Source organism: Leopardus geoffroyi, chromosome D4, assembly GCF_018350155.1.
Source record: "Leopardus geoffroyi isolate Oge1 chromosome D4, O.geoffroyi_Oge1_pat1.0, whole genome shotgun sequence".
Lineage (NCBI taxonomy): Eukaryota > Metazoa > Chordata > Mammalia > Carnivora > Felidae > Leopardus > Leopardus geoffroyi.
This window is the reverse complement of record NC_059342.1, coordinates 83,075,628-83,093,861: the sequence shown is the minus strand read 5'-3', so window position 1 is coordinate 83,093,861 and position 18,234 is coordinate 83,075,628. Positions and strand designations below refer to the sequence as shown.

The 18,234-nt window shown below is 38.3% G+C and overlaps 1 protein-coding gene and 1 long non-coding RNA gene across 15 annotated transcripts in view; one reads left to right on the top strand and one right to left on the bottom strand.

Moving 5' to 3' along the window:
- The window catches only part of DENND1A (DENN domain containing 1A), a 512,085-nt gene that overhangs the window by 127,216 nt on the left and 366,635 nt on the right, over positions 1 to 18,234 (top strand). For all 14 annotated transcript variants that reach the window (XM_045470412.1, XM_045470408.1, XM_045470411.1 and 11 more), the window contains one exon: positions 4,167 to 4,210. In XM_045470412.1, the coding sequence (XP_045326368.1) occupies positions 4,167 to 4,210 (44 nt within the window). The remainder of the gene's footprint in view (positions 1 to 4,166; positions 4,211 to 18,234) is intronic.
- LOC123593849 overlaps positions 10,668 to 18,234 on the bottom strand; it is a 29,444-nt gene continuing 21,877 nt past the window's right edge. Inside the window, exon 3 of the long non-coding RNA XR_006710561.1 lies at positions 10,668 to 11,260. This is a non-coding gene — a long non-coding RNA (uncharacterized LOC123593849). The remainder of the gene's footprint in view (positions 11,261 to 18,234) is intronic.

Genomic DNA, 18,234 nt, shown 5'->3' with positions numbered 1-18,234 from the left:
TATTTTGCATTTCTGTTGTAAAAGATCTGTCTACCACGTTTTCTAGGAACTTGAAGCCTAAGGCAGAACTCAAGGTTTTGGAGCCTGTGTAAAATAATTTATAGCACCGTTCCAGCAAGTCTTGCCCAAACTCTTATTCTATTAATTAAACATCCTGTGGCAATCTGGTATATCTTAAAGATTTAAAGTATGTTATGGTAGAAGACTAGAAAACATGAACAATTGAGGTTGAAGAAAATTAACCTTTCTTTAAAAAAAAAAAAAATCAAGACATATTTGTTCTGAGACTCCCCCCCCCCCCCCGCTGTGAAGACATAGCCTCTTAAGCATGGTCATGTTCGGTGCCTGAATCAGATCGTGCTGTTGGGATTCCCGTGCTGTGAAATGTCTTAACTATGGAAATGCTTCTGGTGGCTTCCAGCGGAAGTGGTGCCCATGTGTCTTTGTGGAGACCTCCTCTTGCAGGGCCACGGTGCTGGAAGCAGGGAGTAATGCAAAGCCTTGTCCCAGAGCCAGCTGCCTCTTTGAGGTGTATGTAGTTAAGAGATGTATGGACTCTACCATACCATGCGTCTTGTGGCGAGATATTTTTAATATATTTTTTGTCGAAAAGTATTTTCCTGAGAGATGATGAAATTAGTTTTTAATTTTGTTAAGAATCAGCCACTTAAATCTGGAGAAAGTTGCCGAGAGAGAAGGAAAAGGAATGTTCTTAATTTTCCTTCAGGGGGACAATTCTTAGAGAAAAAGCTTGACATATGCCCATGCTTCTCTTCTTACTGCCAATTGCCTAAGCAAATTGTTGCTTTTTTCCTTGGTAGTTCTCTGATCTGCAGATTTTTGTGTTGAAAGTTAGCTGTTTGGTGACACTGCATTTGGCGGTGAGGGTATGAATGTGAGAAGGTGTTTTGGAACATTAGCAATTACAGTATTGGATGGTGGATAAAGAAATAGATATATAAATATTAGACCGATGCACAGTTTTCCAGTGTATGTTATTTTCCATATAAAGATATAGAACATTTCATAAAATGTTCCCAGACCATTTAAAACTCAAAGAAATGCAGCTGATGCAATGAAATACATAGAGTCCTTGTAAAAACATACAGACACGCAAGTGGATTGCTGCCAGACAGAAAATTTAAAGGCGGTTTGCTTAACTGCAGGGTGCTACGTTTTGCACAATGTGCCATGCTGAAACTGTTAGTAAGGCGGGTGTTGTGTTGCTTGAGAAAAGCAGATTGTATTTGGACCTTTTAAACTCAGATGTTTCCAATGTCGATATTTTGGTGACATTATGGCATTATGATCGACTCAATGTGAAAAAAGAGGATTTCACTCTACTGTGCAAAATAGACATTTTAAGGAAACTCAAATCAATTATTTTTGTCTTTTTTGTTAATTTTTACAAAATTCCTTTCATAGTGTTTTATCAGATCGGATCTTTAGCTAATTGAATGGGACTCAGTAGGTTGGGCTTTGGGTTTTAAAAAGCATTGCCCCCCTATCTGCCCCCATTCCGCTTTAAAAAAAATATTGCTTTAGAGAATGTTAAGAACCCATGAAGTTTGCTTTTGTGACCCTCAAGGCCTTAAAGGAAAGCACAAGCTTTATGCTTGGATCGTAGTAAATAATAATCCATGTTTCTCTTGGAACGTGATTCTGTAAAACTCTGGGCATCTCACTTTGGGGTTAGTCTGAGGACAGTTGAAGGAATTTGATGATGATGGTGATTATGCCTACCACTGAGGCAGTGTTGAGGATGGCATGATTTGAATGAGTTCCATCTTGGCATTCCATGGTCATCTTTACCGTTAGTATATTAAAATAAGTGCAGTTTTCTTTTTATCCATGCTTCCTTCTCGTTTTAAAGTTCTAGACTGCATATATGAATAAAATACATTTTCTAATTATTAATGTAGTTTCTTATTAACGTAGTTGACCAAGGATGTAAGAACCTTCCTTCTCCCACCCATGAGTAGGAAACTTATTTTTTAACTTGAAGAATATATCACAAATTTTGGTTTTTGACATTTGTCCCCTTAGAATGGTGATAAAAAGATAAGTCTTTGTGTTTTTTGCCATCTTTATTTTCATGAGTATTTTTGTGGTTCCTGAGAAGCATCAACTACTGCAAGAAAGAGGACATGATATTAAAGATGTACATGTGAGTCATTTCTATATGAGGTTTTCTGGTTAAAGAGTGTTAATCACATGACAGTTGGAAGAAAAAGAAGCCTTAGATTATTTTGTGGCTTTCTGAACTTGTTTTTTACCATTTCCTTCGGTGGCTTGCTTACAAGTGCATTTTTGTTTCAGTCTTGGGCACAAATTTTAAATCCTAACATGCCAGTTTTTTTCTGCATCAGGGTGACGTACGTATGTTTTAGGAATTGGAACCACTGCCTCTTACGGAAGCTCTCCCCACCCCCACCCCAGCAGCACACTTTGAGAGGTTTGATAGGCCTCTGGCTGTATCTTTGCATCCTGCTGACTAATTCTTCCCTGTAGACCTAGTGCTGCTCAGCCCACACCGTTAGCGCCCTCTGGCCTCCTGTCCCAAGAGGGCCAAGTTCTTGAGTGATTTCAGCCCTTCCGGCCAGAGAGAAGCAACAGCTTCTTCCTCAGGCTTACTGGGGCAGCCGTGCACAGTACCTCAGAGAGGGTCACTCCAGAATTCTGCTGGTCACAGTCTACACGGGTCCTTTGTCCCATCTACTACTTGCAGATGAAGGTTAAGAAGGAAATCGGTCCCCAGTTTGTAAGTCAACCAGAAGATCCTTCAAGAAGAGTTGAAATGGTCTACAAATAGTTTCAGCTTTTTTGCATCACCCATTGGTGGAAGCTTTGTTTTTTTGGTATGCCTTTTTGAATATTCCTGCTTTTGTTACTAGTCTTGGGTTTTGAAAAAATAACATCCATTGACTTGAATGACTTGAAAACTGGTATTTCTAGGGTTTAAATGTAGTATGTGAATAGGCTCTTTGTTTTCTCCCTTTTTGATTCTTTGCTGCAGAAAGGTTCTTGGCTGCATTGTTGTGTTGTGATTTGGAGGGTTTTAACTTTTAACGTGGATTCACTCATCGAGAAGTAAATTGATGTTTTAAAAGGTAGTTATGAAAAAAAAAAGATAGCTATGAAAGCCGAGTAGTGTATTTTGTGATCAGTGTGCGAGGGGACCCTCAAGTATTATGCTTTTCCACAAGCCTTTGCACTGATATGTGATTTCTCAAATATGTAATATTATTATCACTCCCCCATAATGTGTCTCTGAGGAACCAAGTCTTACTCTTATTAGAAAAGATTGAATGTTTTCCTAATCAATAGCAAATGGAGTGCTAATAGCTTTTAATTAGTACACTTCTGTATTGACTTACAGACGATGGCATTGGGTTATCTTGCAATTATGATTGAGGAATCAAGTGAACCCTTTGGTAATTCCATTTTAAACAGATGGTCATAAAAGGTGTTTTCACCTATGTATTTTTATAGTTTCTATGCAAGTCTTGTTATGTTCAGTAGAACATATCTCATTTCATGATATTTTGTCTGCACTGCCAAGCCAGAAGTCTATTGTTTGGTTCTGTTTTGAAGAAAACTTCATCTGGTTTTGTCTGTATTTTCAAGAGTTCATGAGTGTTTTGCTAAGGGTATATTTTATTTTGAAAAGCAAAGAGTTTTGCATTTGTTCCTTGAAAGAATTCTTCTCTTACTCCCCCCTACCCCCGCCAACACACACACACACACACACACACACACACACGCAATCTGAAACTGGTGTTTAAGGTGGTTTATCAAGCCCACATCTGTAACTGTGAAAAGGAGGCTTCTGATTAGAGAAAAAAAAAGTCAAGGTTTAAGACTCATTTTCTTTGGAAAAATATATTGAGTGCAATTTGCAGCGGGCAAGATTTTTGCATTAGGTAATAGTCTAAAGTTAACAGTAGCATCAGGTTTTCAGGATTTTTCTTTTTTATATTTCTGGAGGAGGGTAATGGGAGTGCCTTGCCGAGTCCGTCCTTGTGCTCATCAACATAGCAGCCTCAGCTGCCCCCCTTGGATCCCCTGCCAGGGCTGCTATCATCTTCTGATCAAATATTAATGTGTGATCCTCTGCTTGCTCACTAATCCAAAGCCAATTAATATTATCTGTCAATTATTTACAGATCCTGAGGTGCAGAGGCAATTCCCGGAGGACTACAGTGACCAGGTTCGGAATGCGTAATTAATTTTTTACATGACAAAATTTATTTCAGAGTTGTTCAACATATTATTACTGTTCTTTTTACTGAAAGAGATAAATGAATTTTTAGAGGGAAGAGAAATAGCAATTAGGAACCCAAGACAAAAAGTAAAAACAGATGAGGTATCGGATTGAAAATATTGGGCTAGATTTGGGGTGTTAACCTTCAGGAACAAATGCACAAAAAGTAAGGAAGAAAAATCTATCACAAATTTTTACTTTTTACTTTGAGGTATGCTGTAGTCTGCAGTTCGTTGGGAAATCCTTTTTGGGCTGCCTGTGAACTTTTATTTATTTATTTATTTATTTATTTATTTATTTATTTAAATGCTATTTAAGCAGTCAAGAACCAGCATAACAAAAAAAAGAGAGGATGTGGAGGGAAGTTTATAACATTTCCTGGAATTTGAAATAGATTATGAAGCTGTGTGTTATGGTAGTACTCCAAGAAGAAGATACACAGTCAGGAACGGTCTTCAGGGTGAGGTTAGTTCTAATGATGGTAGTGAAAGTTGGCCCTGCCATCTCGAATTTCCTGTATCCCGCAAGCATGGAGTGAAGTGAAAGGAAATATTTTAGTCACAGAATAGCGCTGAAGTTGTGATGTTGCTCTACTCTTGATAATTAGATCCGGGTTATACATTCTGGATTCCAGTGTCTATCTTAAGAAATATTAGAGATGTTTTATAGCTTTTTGGGGGGCATCTTACATTTTTAGTTCAAATAAGCAATTTGGGATGCTTTTTAAAGCCATTTCAAGATAGAAGCATCCTTGATTACACTGAGTAAAACAATTATAAGGTCTTTCACATGTAGAATATTGTACACAATAAAAACATGTTTCTGAAGTACCTCCATTGAATTTTGTCTATTAAAAAATGTTCTTGAATGAGGATAAGTACAATGGAATAGAAATATCCAGTACAATAGTCGTAACACCTTTGCAATGTGGCCTGTTATATAGAGGGCAAGGTATCTGAGACATCTTTATGAATACAGGGGACATAATGTGACCAGGAATATAACTGGATAATCAGTATAATGAGATGCTTTGTAATGAGATTTTATTGTACAAGAACCCAAGAGAACTGGTATGGTTTGCTTTGTGTGTGATCTCAAGACTCTTGAATGAGATTTTAAAAATACTAATCTTCTCTAACCCTTGCTTCGTCTTCCAACAGGAGAGTTACATTTTTATCTTGCCTTAAATTGCTGTGTGATTGATTGAACCCATTGGATTTAAACTGCACAATCCAAAGATTATAAGACCTCATTATTAATAATTTTTTTCATCAAACAATGTCTAAAGAGTGAAAAATCTCAAAGTGTGGTTCTGAATAGACTTGAGTCCATAGCTCTTAAGAAAATCATTATTCTAAAATCTTTTGTCTAGGTAAATAACCTTTGTGGTCCCAGGTTCTGAATTAGCCAACAAGAGAAAATTTTGTGGGACAAACCTGAAAATAACATGGTTAACATCTGCATCTATTCCCTTAAATAGTTTCTTGCTATATCTGAAACTTTTTGACCAGAATGACTATTTCCTCTTTTTGGTGTAACTTTTGAAAATCACATGGGTAGTATGTTCATGACAAAATACTTAGGAAATATGGATAAATCAGCAATAAGTTTAAAAAAGAATGAAAAGAAAGCAAACATAATTCATCTATAGTTTTTACTCAGAGATAACCACTATGACAATTTGGTATTTACCTTCCCATGTTTGTTTTTCTGAGTATATGTTTGTATGTTTGGGAGGCACATATGTGTTATACACATATGTATGTACAGTCCCCATATATATAATATGTGTGTGTATATAGAGAAATACTCTTCTGTTGCATGTGAAACTCAGTTTAGAGATTATTATGTTATGAACTTAGTTCCCTTTACTTTGGTTAATGGATGTTATCACAAGTATTTCATATGTTGAAGTTGGAATAATTTAAAATTACGGTAAGAACCTAAAAAAATGATGATTTTCAGCTATTTTAAAGTATTCACAGGATAGTTACTTGTTTTCTTTGTTTAGATCTGTTAACATAATGTTAAAATTTGGAGGACAGTACTCATGGGCTAGATGCAGACTTAGGAGAGTCTTATTTAACATTTCTTCCAACTCGGCATACATGGTTTCCCTTCCTTATCACATATAACTCGAGAACGAAGGGTGAATGAAAGGTCTGCTTTGCTTTTGGGGAAGTTACCTCCACGTTCCCAGAAATTGATTTGACAGTTGATTGGATGGTCAAGGGAATGAGACCTGCATGTTTCTTATTTACCTTTTTATCAGTTGGGTGCCAATCTTCTATTTTTTCCTCCTCTTCTCAGCATTTTTTGGATTAAACCAAATTATCTTTCCCCTTGGTGTACTGTATTAAAGCGTTCTTAGAAATGTTTTATTCCATAGAAACCTTAAATGCTGAATATGTGCTTGATCTAGACAACATTTCTAGTATTAAAACATTTATGATGTAATCCGTAAGGAATATGGGAGCTAATTCACCACAAAGCATAGTGCTTGTTACTACATACGCACGCGCACAAAATTCCCTCCTCCAGTTTTCCTCCTCATTCGCCTAACCTACCAGTGCTTGTTTTTACATATAGTGTATTTCCCATGTACCAGCACACTTGATCAGAGACACTTGCTGCTGCTAGATGTTTTATTCTGTGTGTTCTTTGTACCTTACAGTAAAAGAATCTGTCACAAATTATTGTGGCTCACTGCTTTAGAAACTGAGAAAAAAGGGAGGTTAGATTGACATCTGTGACTGAATAATGATGACCAGCCTTTTGGCTCTCCTTGAGCCACAAAGCTAGCACTGCCTTTAGAGTGGAAAAAGAAGTAAGAAGAAAGGGGAGGGATAAAAGAGAGTTACAAATCTGTGGTCCCGGAGATGTATTACTGTTGGGCCAGTTGTCTGCGTGGTATGATAATCCATTTTGATCTTCTCTGTCTTAATTGTCTGCTAAAGACAAATGGGCAGTAAAAGTTCATCAGTTTCATCTTTTTGCTTCTCGTTTAGAAGCAGAATAAATGATCCATCACTACAGAAGTAGCCTTTCTTTCTGACACGGAAGTAATGTAGACCCAACACGTTTTATTAAAATGTTTTCCCCTCATTATTTCGCTCCTCTCAGCTCTGATAGATCTTACTGTTTCATAAAAAATGTAATCTGAAATGTAAATAAGGGTCTCGATTCAGAAAGAAGAAGTAATGAGCAGCCTGAGCCACATCTTAGGACTCTTGATTGTAATTACTGACAAAGTGATTTCTCTGTGCCCCATTTTTTTTTCTTCCTTAAGTTGTCTGTGACACCCTCAGACCGCAACGACATCTATGGTTTAAAACCATTAAATCACTGTAGCACTCAATATTTCATTTAAAATCTGGTAAGCCTGCTATCTTGAAACCTGAAAGTATAGGCTTTGTTAATTCCGGAAAGACATGCAATTCCTGTATTTTTGAAAATAGAGGAACAAACCAAAAAGGCAAAAGCAAGGGCTTCTCAGAGTTCACATTATTTATTCATCTGCTTTTGTTTAATGCTTAGCTGGTTTAAATACTAAAACATCAACATTGGTAGGATCCTGACTTGAATCCTGCATTTAAAAAAATAAATCTTGTAACAACGTATTTAAGAAATTTAAAAAATTGTGTCCCTAAGCGTAATATGAAGTAGTCTAAATTTTTTTTGGTGGTGGGGTGGGTGGTGTTAAGATTCCGAAATCACGGATATGATTTTTTGGTTACTTTGGTTTTGGTAGCTTAAACCACATTCTTTTCAATCTCTCACTCCAGGTTTAGATAATGAAGTTCTTAATAAAGCCTGGACCATAGAGAAATTTGTTAAAAAAGACCAGAATCGCAATAAGATTATTTTTCATTTCTAGAAGTGGTTCTCAAAGATATCAGCATGTCAATCTAGCGTTAAAAATAAAATACAAAACATGAATACCTTTTTTTGTTGGAAACAGCCTGTAGTTAATTAAGTAGATTTATAATTATTCTGTTTACTGTATTCATTCATAATTATGGAAATAATTGGTAAAACTTTATTCATTGTGATTAGTGTAGTTTTAATGAATACTAATTGAATTAAGGGAGGAAAGGATAGTTAACATGTTAGCAAATTATGGTCAACCATTCTCATCAAAATCCCATCTTTGGTTTCAAAACATTATATGCTTTTCCAGATTAAAAAGGGCCTTTAGTAATTATAACATGTACTATGGGATAATTTGGAGTAAAGCTATGGTAACCTATCAGAAGATTTCCATAAATAGCCTTGTAATATGTCAAGGGTAATAGGCATTACACATACCATTTTAAAACATGTTAGTTATAATATGATTACCTCTTGTCCTAAAACATGAAGAATTAATAATTTGTTCTCACAGTTGCACTTTTTACAGCCTGTTTGTTCCAAGAGTAGTGCTTAGAGGGGTTGTGCGAGAAGTTGCTTCTCCAGTGTGCTCATCTATATTTTGGTGAAATATAGCCAGTGTCTTAGAGGTTTTTGAATAGAGGTCTGAGCACCCTTACTCACCCTATTTATATAGTTCGCTGTTTAGAGTTGCAGGTAATTTTTCTTTCCACTGGCACTGAAACAGAGGTTATAATGAGACCAACAATCTTTATGCATTTATAGAAACTATAAAAATTTTATGGAAATCTTTATATAGAAACTAACAGTGTTTCTTGTACAAGCTCTATAAGCAATGTAGAAACATGGGACATTGGGAAAAATAAAAAGGTACCCTTTCTTTTATGGTTTTATATGGTCTGTGTGATTTTAAAATTTCACTATAGGCAGTTAAGCAAATTATAAAAACATACATCACCTATATACTAAAAAGGAACAAAAATATGTTGCATAACTTAGGCTAATTGTGATGGAAATTGGCATTTGTGAGTTGCGTGTAATTGCTTAAATATGGAGTTTTCATCTGTTCATACTTCAGGTATGCTCTAAAGAAAACATTTTTTAAGCTCACAATTATTCATAGTGTAACCTATGTAAATGGTTTGGAAGATTCTGATTAGAAAGACAACAGAGATAATATTTACTCAAGACTTAAACTACCTGTATGTTGGTGATGGCCTCATTTCTTTTGGTGAGCTCCTGTTTAAAAACTTTTGTGTTATTTTTTTTTTCTAAATCTTGATAAGCCAGAGACTAAACATTTCTGTTCAAAACTTGTTCATGCCCTGATTCATTGAAAGAATACAGATATAGTAACAATATAATATATAATAATGCAGAAAATTACAGATATAGTCCACAGCTCCTAAATTTTCTGTTACTGTGAAAGGAAGTCTCATACTGACATTATATAATATGACATACATGTGTAATATTCACACAAGATTTAAAACAAATGACACAATTTGATTTTTCTCATTATTGTTAGGTGGAGAACCACACTGCTGTGCGCCTGGTTTGCATAAAATGTGACGTTGATTCCAGAAGGATTCTGCCAGTCTTTCTATAGTGACTTATCTAAGCCGTAGAATCTTCAAATTGGAATTGAGATTTTGGGCCTTGCTTTCACCAAACTCACAAAGAGTAGACTCAGACCTGGGTATATCCCATTTCTCTTGGAAACTTGAGCTTCCTTCCCCCCCACCCCCATTCTTCTCCAAGGTGTGGATGCTGTCATACTTCCAATCTGCTCATATAATCTGCTCAGATTTGATCCACTTTAAATGGTGAGGTCAAGTTTGGTCCTGGAAACCATATACATGGGAACAGAATATATTGATTCATTTGAATCTCAGCCAAAGGGTCAAATAGATCACACTTTAAAATGGCTCTACAGGGGTACCTGGGTGGCTCAGTCGGTTAAGCATCCAACTTCGGCTCAGGTCATGATCTTGCAGTCTGTGAGTTGGAGCCCCACGTCAGGCTCTGTGCTGACAGCTCAGAGCCTGGAGCCCATTTCAGATTCTGTGTCTCCCTATTTCTCTGACCCTCCCCTGTTCATGCTCTGCCTGTCTCTGTCTCAAAAATAAATAAATGTTAAAAAAAAAAAATTTTTTTTAAATGGCTCTACAACCCGACCTTTAAAAAACTAACTTATAAGTGGCTGCATTTTCTGATTTTTTTTCCCCCTTGTGCCTTTGATGGCAGAAACTGGGAGACTAGATTTGATTTTATGCATTAATTGAATGAGAGATTGATAAGTGTAGTGTCTGCACACTGTGAGCCAGATACCGTATCAGGTAAAGAAGAGAGAAGTAGTAGATTCCATCTTTCCCCTGAAGGACCTTAGTGTCTAGTAGGCTACAGGGGTAATGGGGTCTAGTAGGGGTCTAGACCTTACGGTCTATTAGGCTACAGGGGTTGTTTTGTTGGACTGTTAGAACAATGGCATGACCAGAAATTGGGGATGTCTCTGAAAACTAGGACCTTTGGGTAGGGATGCCACCATGTAATTACATTCCTCCAATTTCTTGTCCTTTGTGTTATGACGCTGTAGAAGGTAATAAAGTTAATCAGAGTAGTACAGAGAAACCCAAGTGGAAAGTCCTGAAGCTGCCCTTAAAGATCATCTTTTAAGTTTGTTTTAGATGTGTGCTTTTTCCAAGAGTCACTGTTGATGTATGGATTTTTCCACCTCTTGCTCAAAAAGGTCCGTTTCCATATTTCTTAGTAACTTGGCAGTCTGGGACTGTAGATGGAAACATAATTTTCTCATCCTCAGGTATAAACTCTCAATCTCTTTAGACCCTAGGAGGTGATTGTTTAGCATAATAGCAACAGAGCACCCCGCTGAAGCAGCTTTCTTCAAGTAGTGCGTCAGTATCCACGATTGCCATCCAGTGTAGCCATTTTGATGGGCCACATTACAGATTTTGAAAAGATTCATTGATAGATTGCAGATGTATAAATGCAATCCAGATTAAACATCTGCTTCCTTGTATATGTTTAAGAGTGTCCTGTTCTTGATGATTGTCTTGGTTTTAATGTTTTTTCGCGTATAGGTTCACGGATGGGTAAACAATAATCCTAAAAAAAAAAAAAAAAAATCTGTCACGTGTTGCTTTTATTTCTCCCAGTGTTGTTACAAGTCAAATTTATCACCTTGGATGAATGTCAAAATTCATGCTTGTTAAAGTGTGTGCTGAAGAGAAAGCCACCTTGTATATAAGAGCAGCTATCCTGTCATATCTATATCATGAGTTTCCCCCTCTCCCCCATGTCCAGAAAAGGGTGAATTTAAGAATGGGATAGGGTTGGGCTGACTTCTTAATGAAAACTGTATTTCAAAACCTTAAACATGTAGCTGAACTCAATTGAAAAATTGATACATTTTCTGACTTAAGGCTTTTCTTTTAAGTTGAAGATTTCTTCCCAATTTGGTCACTCCCCAGCTGTTACAGTTATATAGAAGGAACTCATTAAAAAGACAAATTCTTTCTGAGCTATTCTTTCTGAAAGCGCGCCAGGCTATGCAGCTACGTTGTACTACTACTTACTTGAATCTAACGCCAGGAAATGGTAATTATGCAATCCTTACTTACACATTCTTATTAGAAGTGTTCTTCTGGTTTTATTCTGGCTCCAAAAAAGCCCCACTAAATTTTAGACATCTGTGAATACTATTGGATGGTCTTGTTTCTGGTGAGTTACTCCATGATTATGACTAGATGGACTGTGGCTGTTTTTGAGAGTTGTAGTCTGAGTCTTAACTTTAGCCTCACGTAACCAGTCTGTTACACATAGGGCAAGTCTGTAGTCATCCAGTCTCATTCATTATCCCTCCTAAGATGCTCTCCAGTCTCCCTAGTGTGCCATTTCTCTCTGCATTCAACTCTCAACTTCTCTCATGTGGACTCTTCCTAATGGCCTACAACCCAATGTCCTTATAATCACTACCTTCCATAAGATGGCCAAAGGTAATTTTCTAAAACCTACGTCAAATCACACCATTTCTCTTTAGTCAAAACTCTTGATGGTTCCCTGGTGCCTTCAAGATTGACACCAAATTTCTTAACTTGGATTTAAGGCCCTTCACAGCCTGACCTTGACTCAGCCTCCAGCCTGCTGTCCTACCACTTTTCACTTTATAAGCAGACATAGAACACCTCACTGTTTCCCAACATGGTTTGCTTTCTCCCACTTCTGTTTTTGCCTAAGCTGTTTTTATGGTTGAAATGCCTTCCTCAAGCTCCCACCAGGTATCCCCCAGGTATACTTCTGTTCAGCATTAATTGCCCTGCTTTATATCACTTCCTCTGTGAAATTTGCCCTGACTGATCAGTTATTCCATCTCAGCACTTGGAGAGCACTTGGAACATTGACTCCTTACGCTGTATTATTGTCTGTCAATCTGAACTCTTCAAGTATAGGAATGACTATAGTGCATGTTAGAGACTCTTTTCAGCAGAGAGGATAAATTACAGGCCCGTGAATAATTGTGAATATGAAGTATGTAATACAAAGACATAATTGTTAAGGAGTCCAGGTTCCAGAAAGGAGACTACAGGTGCATGACAGTGGTAATCAAGAGCATGGACTTTGGAGCTAGACTGATTGGGTTTGAATCCCAGCTCTGTCATTTAATGGGATTTACCTCTTTGGGATGTCATTTCTTTCTCTATGAACTAGAGATAATCAGAGTAAAGACCTCCTAGGACTTTTGCGAGGGTTAAGTGATTTTGAAATGTGTAAGAGTGCTCAGAATGAGAACAGGCGTCTAATAACCAATAGTTATGTAGTGCCTCCTCCTTCTAGGGGGCAGATTTAAGGTAGCAGTTACCCCGGTTTGGGTACTTTTGTTTTGTCAGGTATTAGGGTTATATGTGATGAGCTTTGCCTCTAGAATTTGACAGGTCCTAAGAAGAATTCTAGAAAACCTTTCCTTCATAAGCCTGCGCTATTCCAGAGCAAATTTTAGAGAAGTCGTAAAAGGAAGAGAGAGTACTTTGTCAAGTAGAGATGAAGAGGTATAATCAGAAACCGTTTCTGAGTATTTATGTTCTAAAACGTACTGAAAATGTGGAAACTCTTGTAATGGTGATGAAGGGGTTTCAAATAACTAATTATTTTTCATTTATTTCATTTCCATCGTGAAATCTGTTTTGAGACTTTCCATGTTCAAAACCCCAGAAATTTAGTAACGGGGCCCACAGTCCTTGTGAATTAGCCCTTTTTGTTGCATATAGTGATTTGTACTATTGTGTTAGCTTTCATCTTTTAAGTACTTACATGCAGCAGAGTTAAGAGTCTTGTGGCTACCATAATTTCAAACTGTCAACTTTGGTCAGTTTCAGATTTCAAATGTGAACTAGCACGAAGCCCAGACTGTTGGACTACTCTGTAGTGTGTGCCTGTGTGTGTATTTGCAAGTGGGGATTGGTGGGTAGAAATGAAATGGTATTTATGAAAGAATTAAGATTGTCTTTGAAAGAGCATTGAGTTGACCAAAGTTACTTGCTTATATATCAACCTTGTGAAATGTGTGATATGATACTATTTCACGTTGCTTTTATTCCTGGAACATTCTTACCCGGCACTTTGTCTAATAAATACTGACTCATCTCTCAAAAGTCAGGTCACATGTCACCACCTCTGAGGAGTCTTCCACATCCCCTTGGTAGAACCTGACAGTACCTTCCCTATTCCTTAACCATACTTTCTGTCAGAAAACCCAGCACACTTTATTGCATGTATCTTCATGCATGTATCTTCTTCCTCCCCTAGGCAGGAAGTCAGGGAATCTTACTTGCTTCCTGTCCATATCTCTAGGACCTGGTACTGTGTATGGGTATATGTATTCCAAATATTTGCTATATAATAATAAATGATTGTTTGAATAATATTCCCACTGTGATCTTGGGCTCAGAATTTGAATGAGGTAGGACAAACCAACACCCACATTTATTGAATCCTATCTTACCTAGCAGAGGCTTTTAAGGTTCTTGTATTTGAATGTATTTCAAACAGGATGCCTCTTTAGTAACATCTAATTTTAGAAGTGTAAACTGTAAATTGTTGAGAGCATCATTTTTATCAGAGAACTCTTCCAACCTCCCAGATACTTCTCATCTCTAGAGCTCTAAACCGCTGGTAAATTGAGTGTTTCTAAATTTCTAAAATATATCTGTTATAATAAACAGATTTAATGGCAGCTAAAATCTTTGCATTATTCATGTCTCACTTCTTTCTTTTTTAAAATTATACTTATTTATTTTGAGAGAGAGTGAGTGAGCGTGACTGGGGGGAGGGGCTTAGAGAGAGGGAGAGTGAGAATCCCAAGTGGGCTCTGAGCTATCAGCAGACACCCCAACACAGGGTTCGATCTGATGACCTGTGAGATCATGACCTGAGCCAAAATCAAGAGTCGGATGCTTAATTGACTGATCCCCACCCAGGTGTGCCCCATCTTAACAATAATCCCCCCTACAAATCTTAAGTGCCCCCCCTTTTTGTGTGTACATTTGGCCCAAAGAAAAGTAGAAGGCAAGTATCCCCATGTTATATGAGGTCTGGCTTTGTAAAGGTCACGTTGGGCAAAGGCTTTAGTTTTTCAGCCTATTTTTTTTTTTCATCTTTAAAACGGGAAGTATAGTAATTTTGTAGAACTGACAGGAGAAGTGGGCATGATATATACACAACACCTGGATTAGTCTGGTTCAATAAAGATTATCTGATGTAGCATGAGGAGAAGGAAGCAAAGAGAAGATTTTCCTGTTTCCATGTAATTGATGATGTCTGGTATTGTATTAAGTCCTAGCATATAGTTAAGTTTTTAATGTGGATGAAGAGCCTAGAGTCAAGTGATAAAAACTATTCTAACCTCTCTCCCCAGTTTCCCATCACAAGGCAGATAGAACAGCTGTGTGTTCTTTCACTACCCTCCAGACCAGCCATGGGTTTCTAAGACTCTGATGACCATAGCATCTAGGGCACTTTCGAGAGTGAAATGGGCACCATGATAACACAGAAATCATGAGCAGACCAGGATGTCTTGGGCAGGCTGGCACATGAGACTCCCCTACCTAAGAGCCTGTGACCCAACAACTGAATCTTTCACTCCACTGCTGCAATTGGAAAGTGAGGTGGGAGAGAGGCTTTAGCTTCATTTGGCGTGGAGGGCTACCACTGCAAAGGTGTAGCTGTGTGAGTGTTTGTAACTGTGGAGACAGAATCCTAATCAAGTAGGGACCAAGAATGAGACTCTCCTTTGTAGTCAGCAAAGCAGCAAGCTGAGAATTGTGGGAAGAGCTTAAGCTCCAGGGGTAGATGAACTTGGGTTTGAATGTTGGCTTGTTCATTCACTGTCTACTTGCTGTTAGGCAAGTTATTTCACTCTTCTATCTGAAACTAATGTTATTCTGCTTTCAAAGTTCAGTTCACGCATAAGAAGTTGATAATCGTTATAATACATAAGATTACTGGCAGGATCGTTGAGCATCTGTACTTCTAGCACAGGTTGTGCAATGTATTAGCTGCTTTGTCAGTCTCCTTCCGCTGGTCACTTTACCCCCTCCAGAGAGCAGATGACCATTGGTATATGAGGAACATAATGAAGGCTGAATCAGAAGAGACTTACATAGGTCAATTAGATACTTTAAATTATATACATAATTCTTTTTTCTTAATGTTTATTTATTTTTGAGAGAGAGAGAGAGAGACAGACAGACAGAGAGAGAGAGAGAGAGAGAATGAATCCCAAGCAGGCTCCACACTACGAGTGAGAGCCAGATGCGGGGCTTGAACTCTTAAAAGGTGAGATCATGTCCTGAGCCGAAACCAAGAGTCGGCCACTTAACTGACTGAGCCACCAGGTTGCCCCTAAATTATACACATAATTCTTATGTTTATTGGGCACAGATGGTAAGCTTTTAACAGAAATGACTGATACTACATTTATACCAACTTTAATCATTTCTTCCATTCCTTTCATTTTCTATATCAAAAATAAATATTGATCCTCTGGTAAATTCCGGTCTCCTTTGGCCCATTTGGTCTCACGGTTTCCTATGAAAGTTAAACAAGAAGACATGTAGGCTGTTAGCACAGTGCTTGGTAGTAACAAGTGCTCAGTTAATGCTGTGTTTTTTCTTCTAAATCCCCTTAGTATCGCCCAATCATTTTTCAGCACCATCTTTCACTGGAAGTTTCCTCTGTGCTGGGTACTCCACTGGACACTGGCAGTGGGTGTAATCCCTAGCATTCTTAGCTCAGTCTAGTGGGAAAGACAGATCTGTAAATAAATGTATTCCATCAATTCTAAGAGGCACACATTTTCACATCTTAACGTCTCTGAAATTGGGATGCATCTTAGAGTCGATGGTAGATCATTTATGGCCATTTTCTCCCCTAGCGGTACTGAAAGATAATAGTCTTACAATCAGTGGCTTCTTAGATGCAATGATATACAACAGGTTACCGCAGTAAGAAGTCTGCTTTCTTTGTATACGGGAAAATGGACTTTGGGAATCTCACAAAAAATAACAGATTATCAGGAGCATGTTCTGAAGAGAGATTTAAGCTGATCCTGTGTTCAAATTTGTTACACATCTTTTGTTCTCTTCAACTACCATCCCTCTCCATGCTGCTGGGTTATTATTAAGGCTCCTGTGTGAGGCCCCTCTTCCTTCTCAGGGGCCTGGCAGGCACCCAATTGTGTGTCTTTACCGTCCTGAAAGAATGTGGGGTCCTAAGATTATGGTCAGTGTAATGCTAGGAATGATAGCAGTAGGATTGGCGTGGGAGCTCAGGTGAAGAGCTCACTGAGGGTAGCTTCTGAACCCCTCACAATCTGGAAGACTTTGCGGGTGGCAGCAAAGTTAGAAAGCAGCATGCAAATGGATGTAAAGGATTCAAACCCTCTTCGTGACTTCCAGTGCTCTAGAATAACGTCCAGACTCCTTAACATGCCCTGCAAGGCCCCTCATGATTTGGCCTCTGCCACCTTGTCCAACCTCATCTTCTTGCGTTCTCTTTCCCTGCTGCCTCTGCTTCAACATGCTAGGCTGACTTCAGTTCTTTGAACGTGCCCAGGTTCTTGTTCAGTGGCTCCTGCTCATGCTTTTACTTTTTTTTTTTTTTTTTTTTTTTTTTTTTGCCTTGCCTCTCCCTGTTCCTCTTCCAATCTTTGGTGAACACCTCCTTGTTCCTAACATCCCAGTGAGAATGCCACTTCCTGAGATGCCTTTCGTGACCCTTCCATCTAATTTCAGGCCCTGTCATTCTGTCGTAGAGCACTCTCTTCTGTCATAGCTCCTGCCACGGTCACCTTCTACCTTTGCGAGGCATCCATCTCTCCAACCAGATCACGAGCTCCGCACAGACGGGGCCTTTAGCACATCGGTTTGAAAAGATTATCTTGCTTAGGGAAAAATAACCCTCTTCATCTTCTAAGATGACTGAAATATTTCTTCTAAAATACATCTTCTAAAAATACTCCTCTTCTAAGATGACTGAAATGCTCTTGATTCCAGGGGCTCCCTTGTGTCTCCTTTCTTGTTTGTTAACATTGGAGAAGCTTTTAAGGAGTTGGAAGCTTCTCTTCACGGATTTATTTCAAAATTCAACAACCATGGCAAATAAGTTGAATCTAAGTCACACAAATGGATCGTCTGTCCCCCAGTGAGTGATAGTGGTGCCCTGAGTTCTTTTCTTGTTTCAATGGGGTGAAAGAGCTGAATGAGTGGTGGGGTTCCAGGAACCTAGATGATGCATCTGGATTTTCAACATGTTAAGCTTGAGGTACTTAGGGGACATGGGGCAGTAATGTCCAAAAGGCGGGGCGCCTGGGTGGCTCGGTCAGTTGGACGGCCCACTACAGCTCAGGTCATGATCTCGCGGTCTGTGGGTTTGAGCCCCGCATTGGGCTCTGTGCTAACAGCTCAGAGCCTGGAGCCTGCGATTCTGTGTTTCTCTCTCTCTGCCCCTTCCCTGCTTGCTCTCTCTTTCTCTCTCAAAATAATAAACATTAAAAAAAAATTTTTTTTTAATTAAAAAAAAAAAGA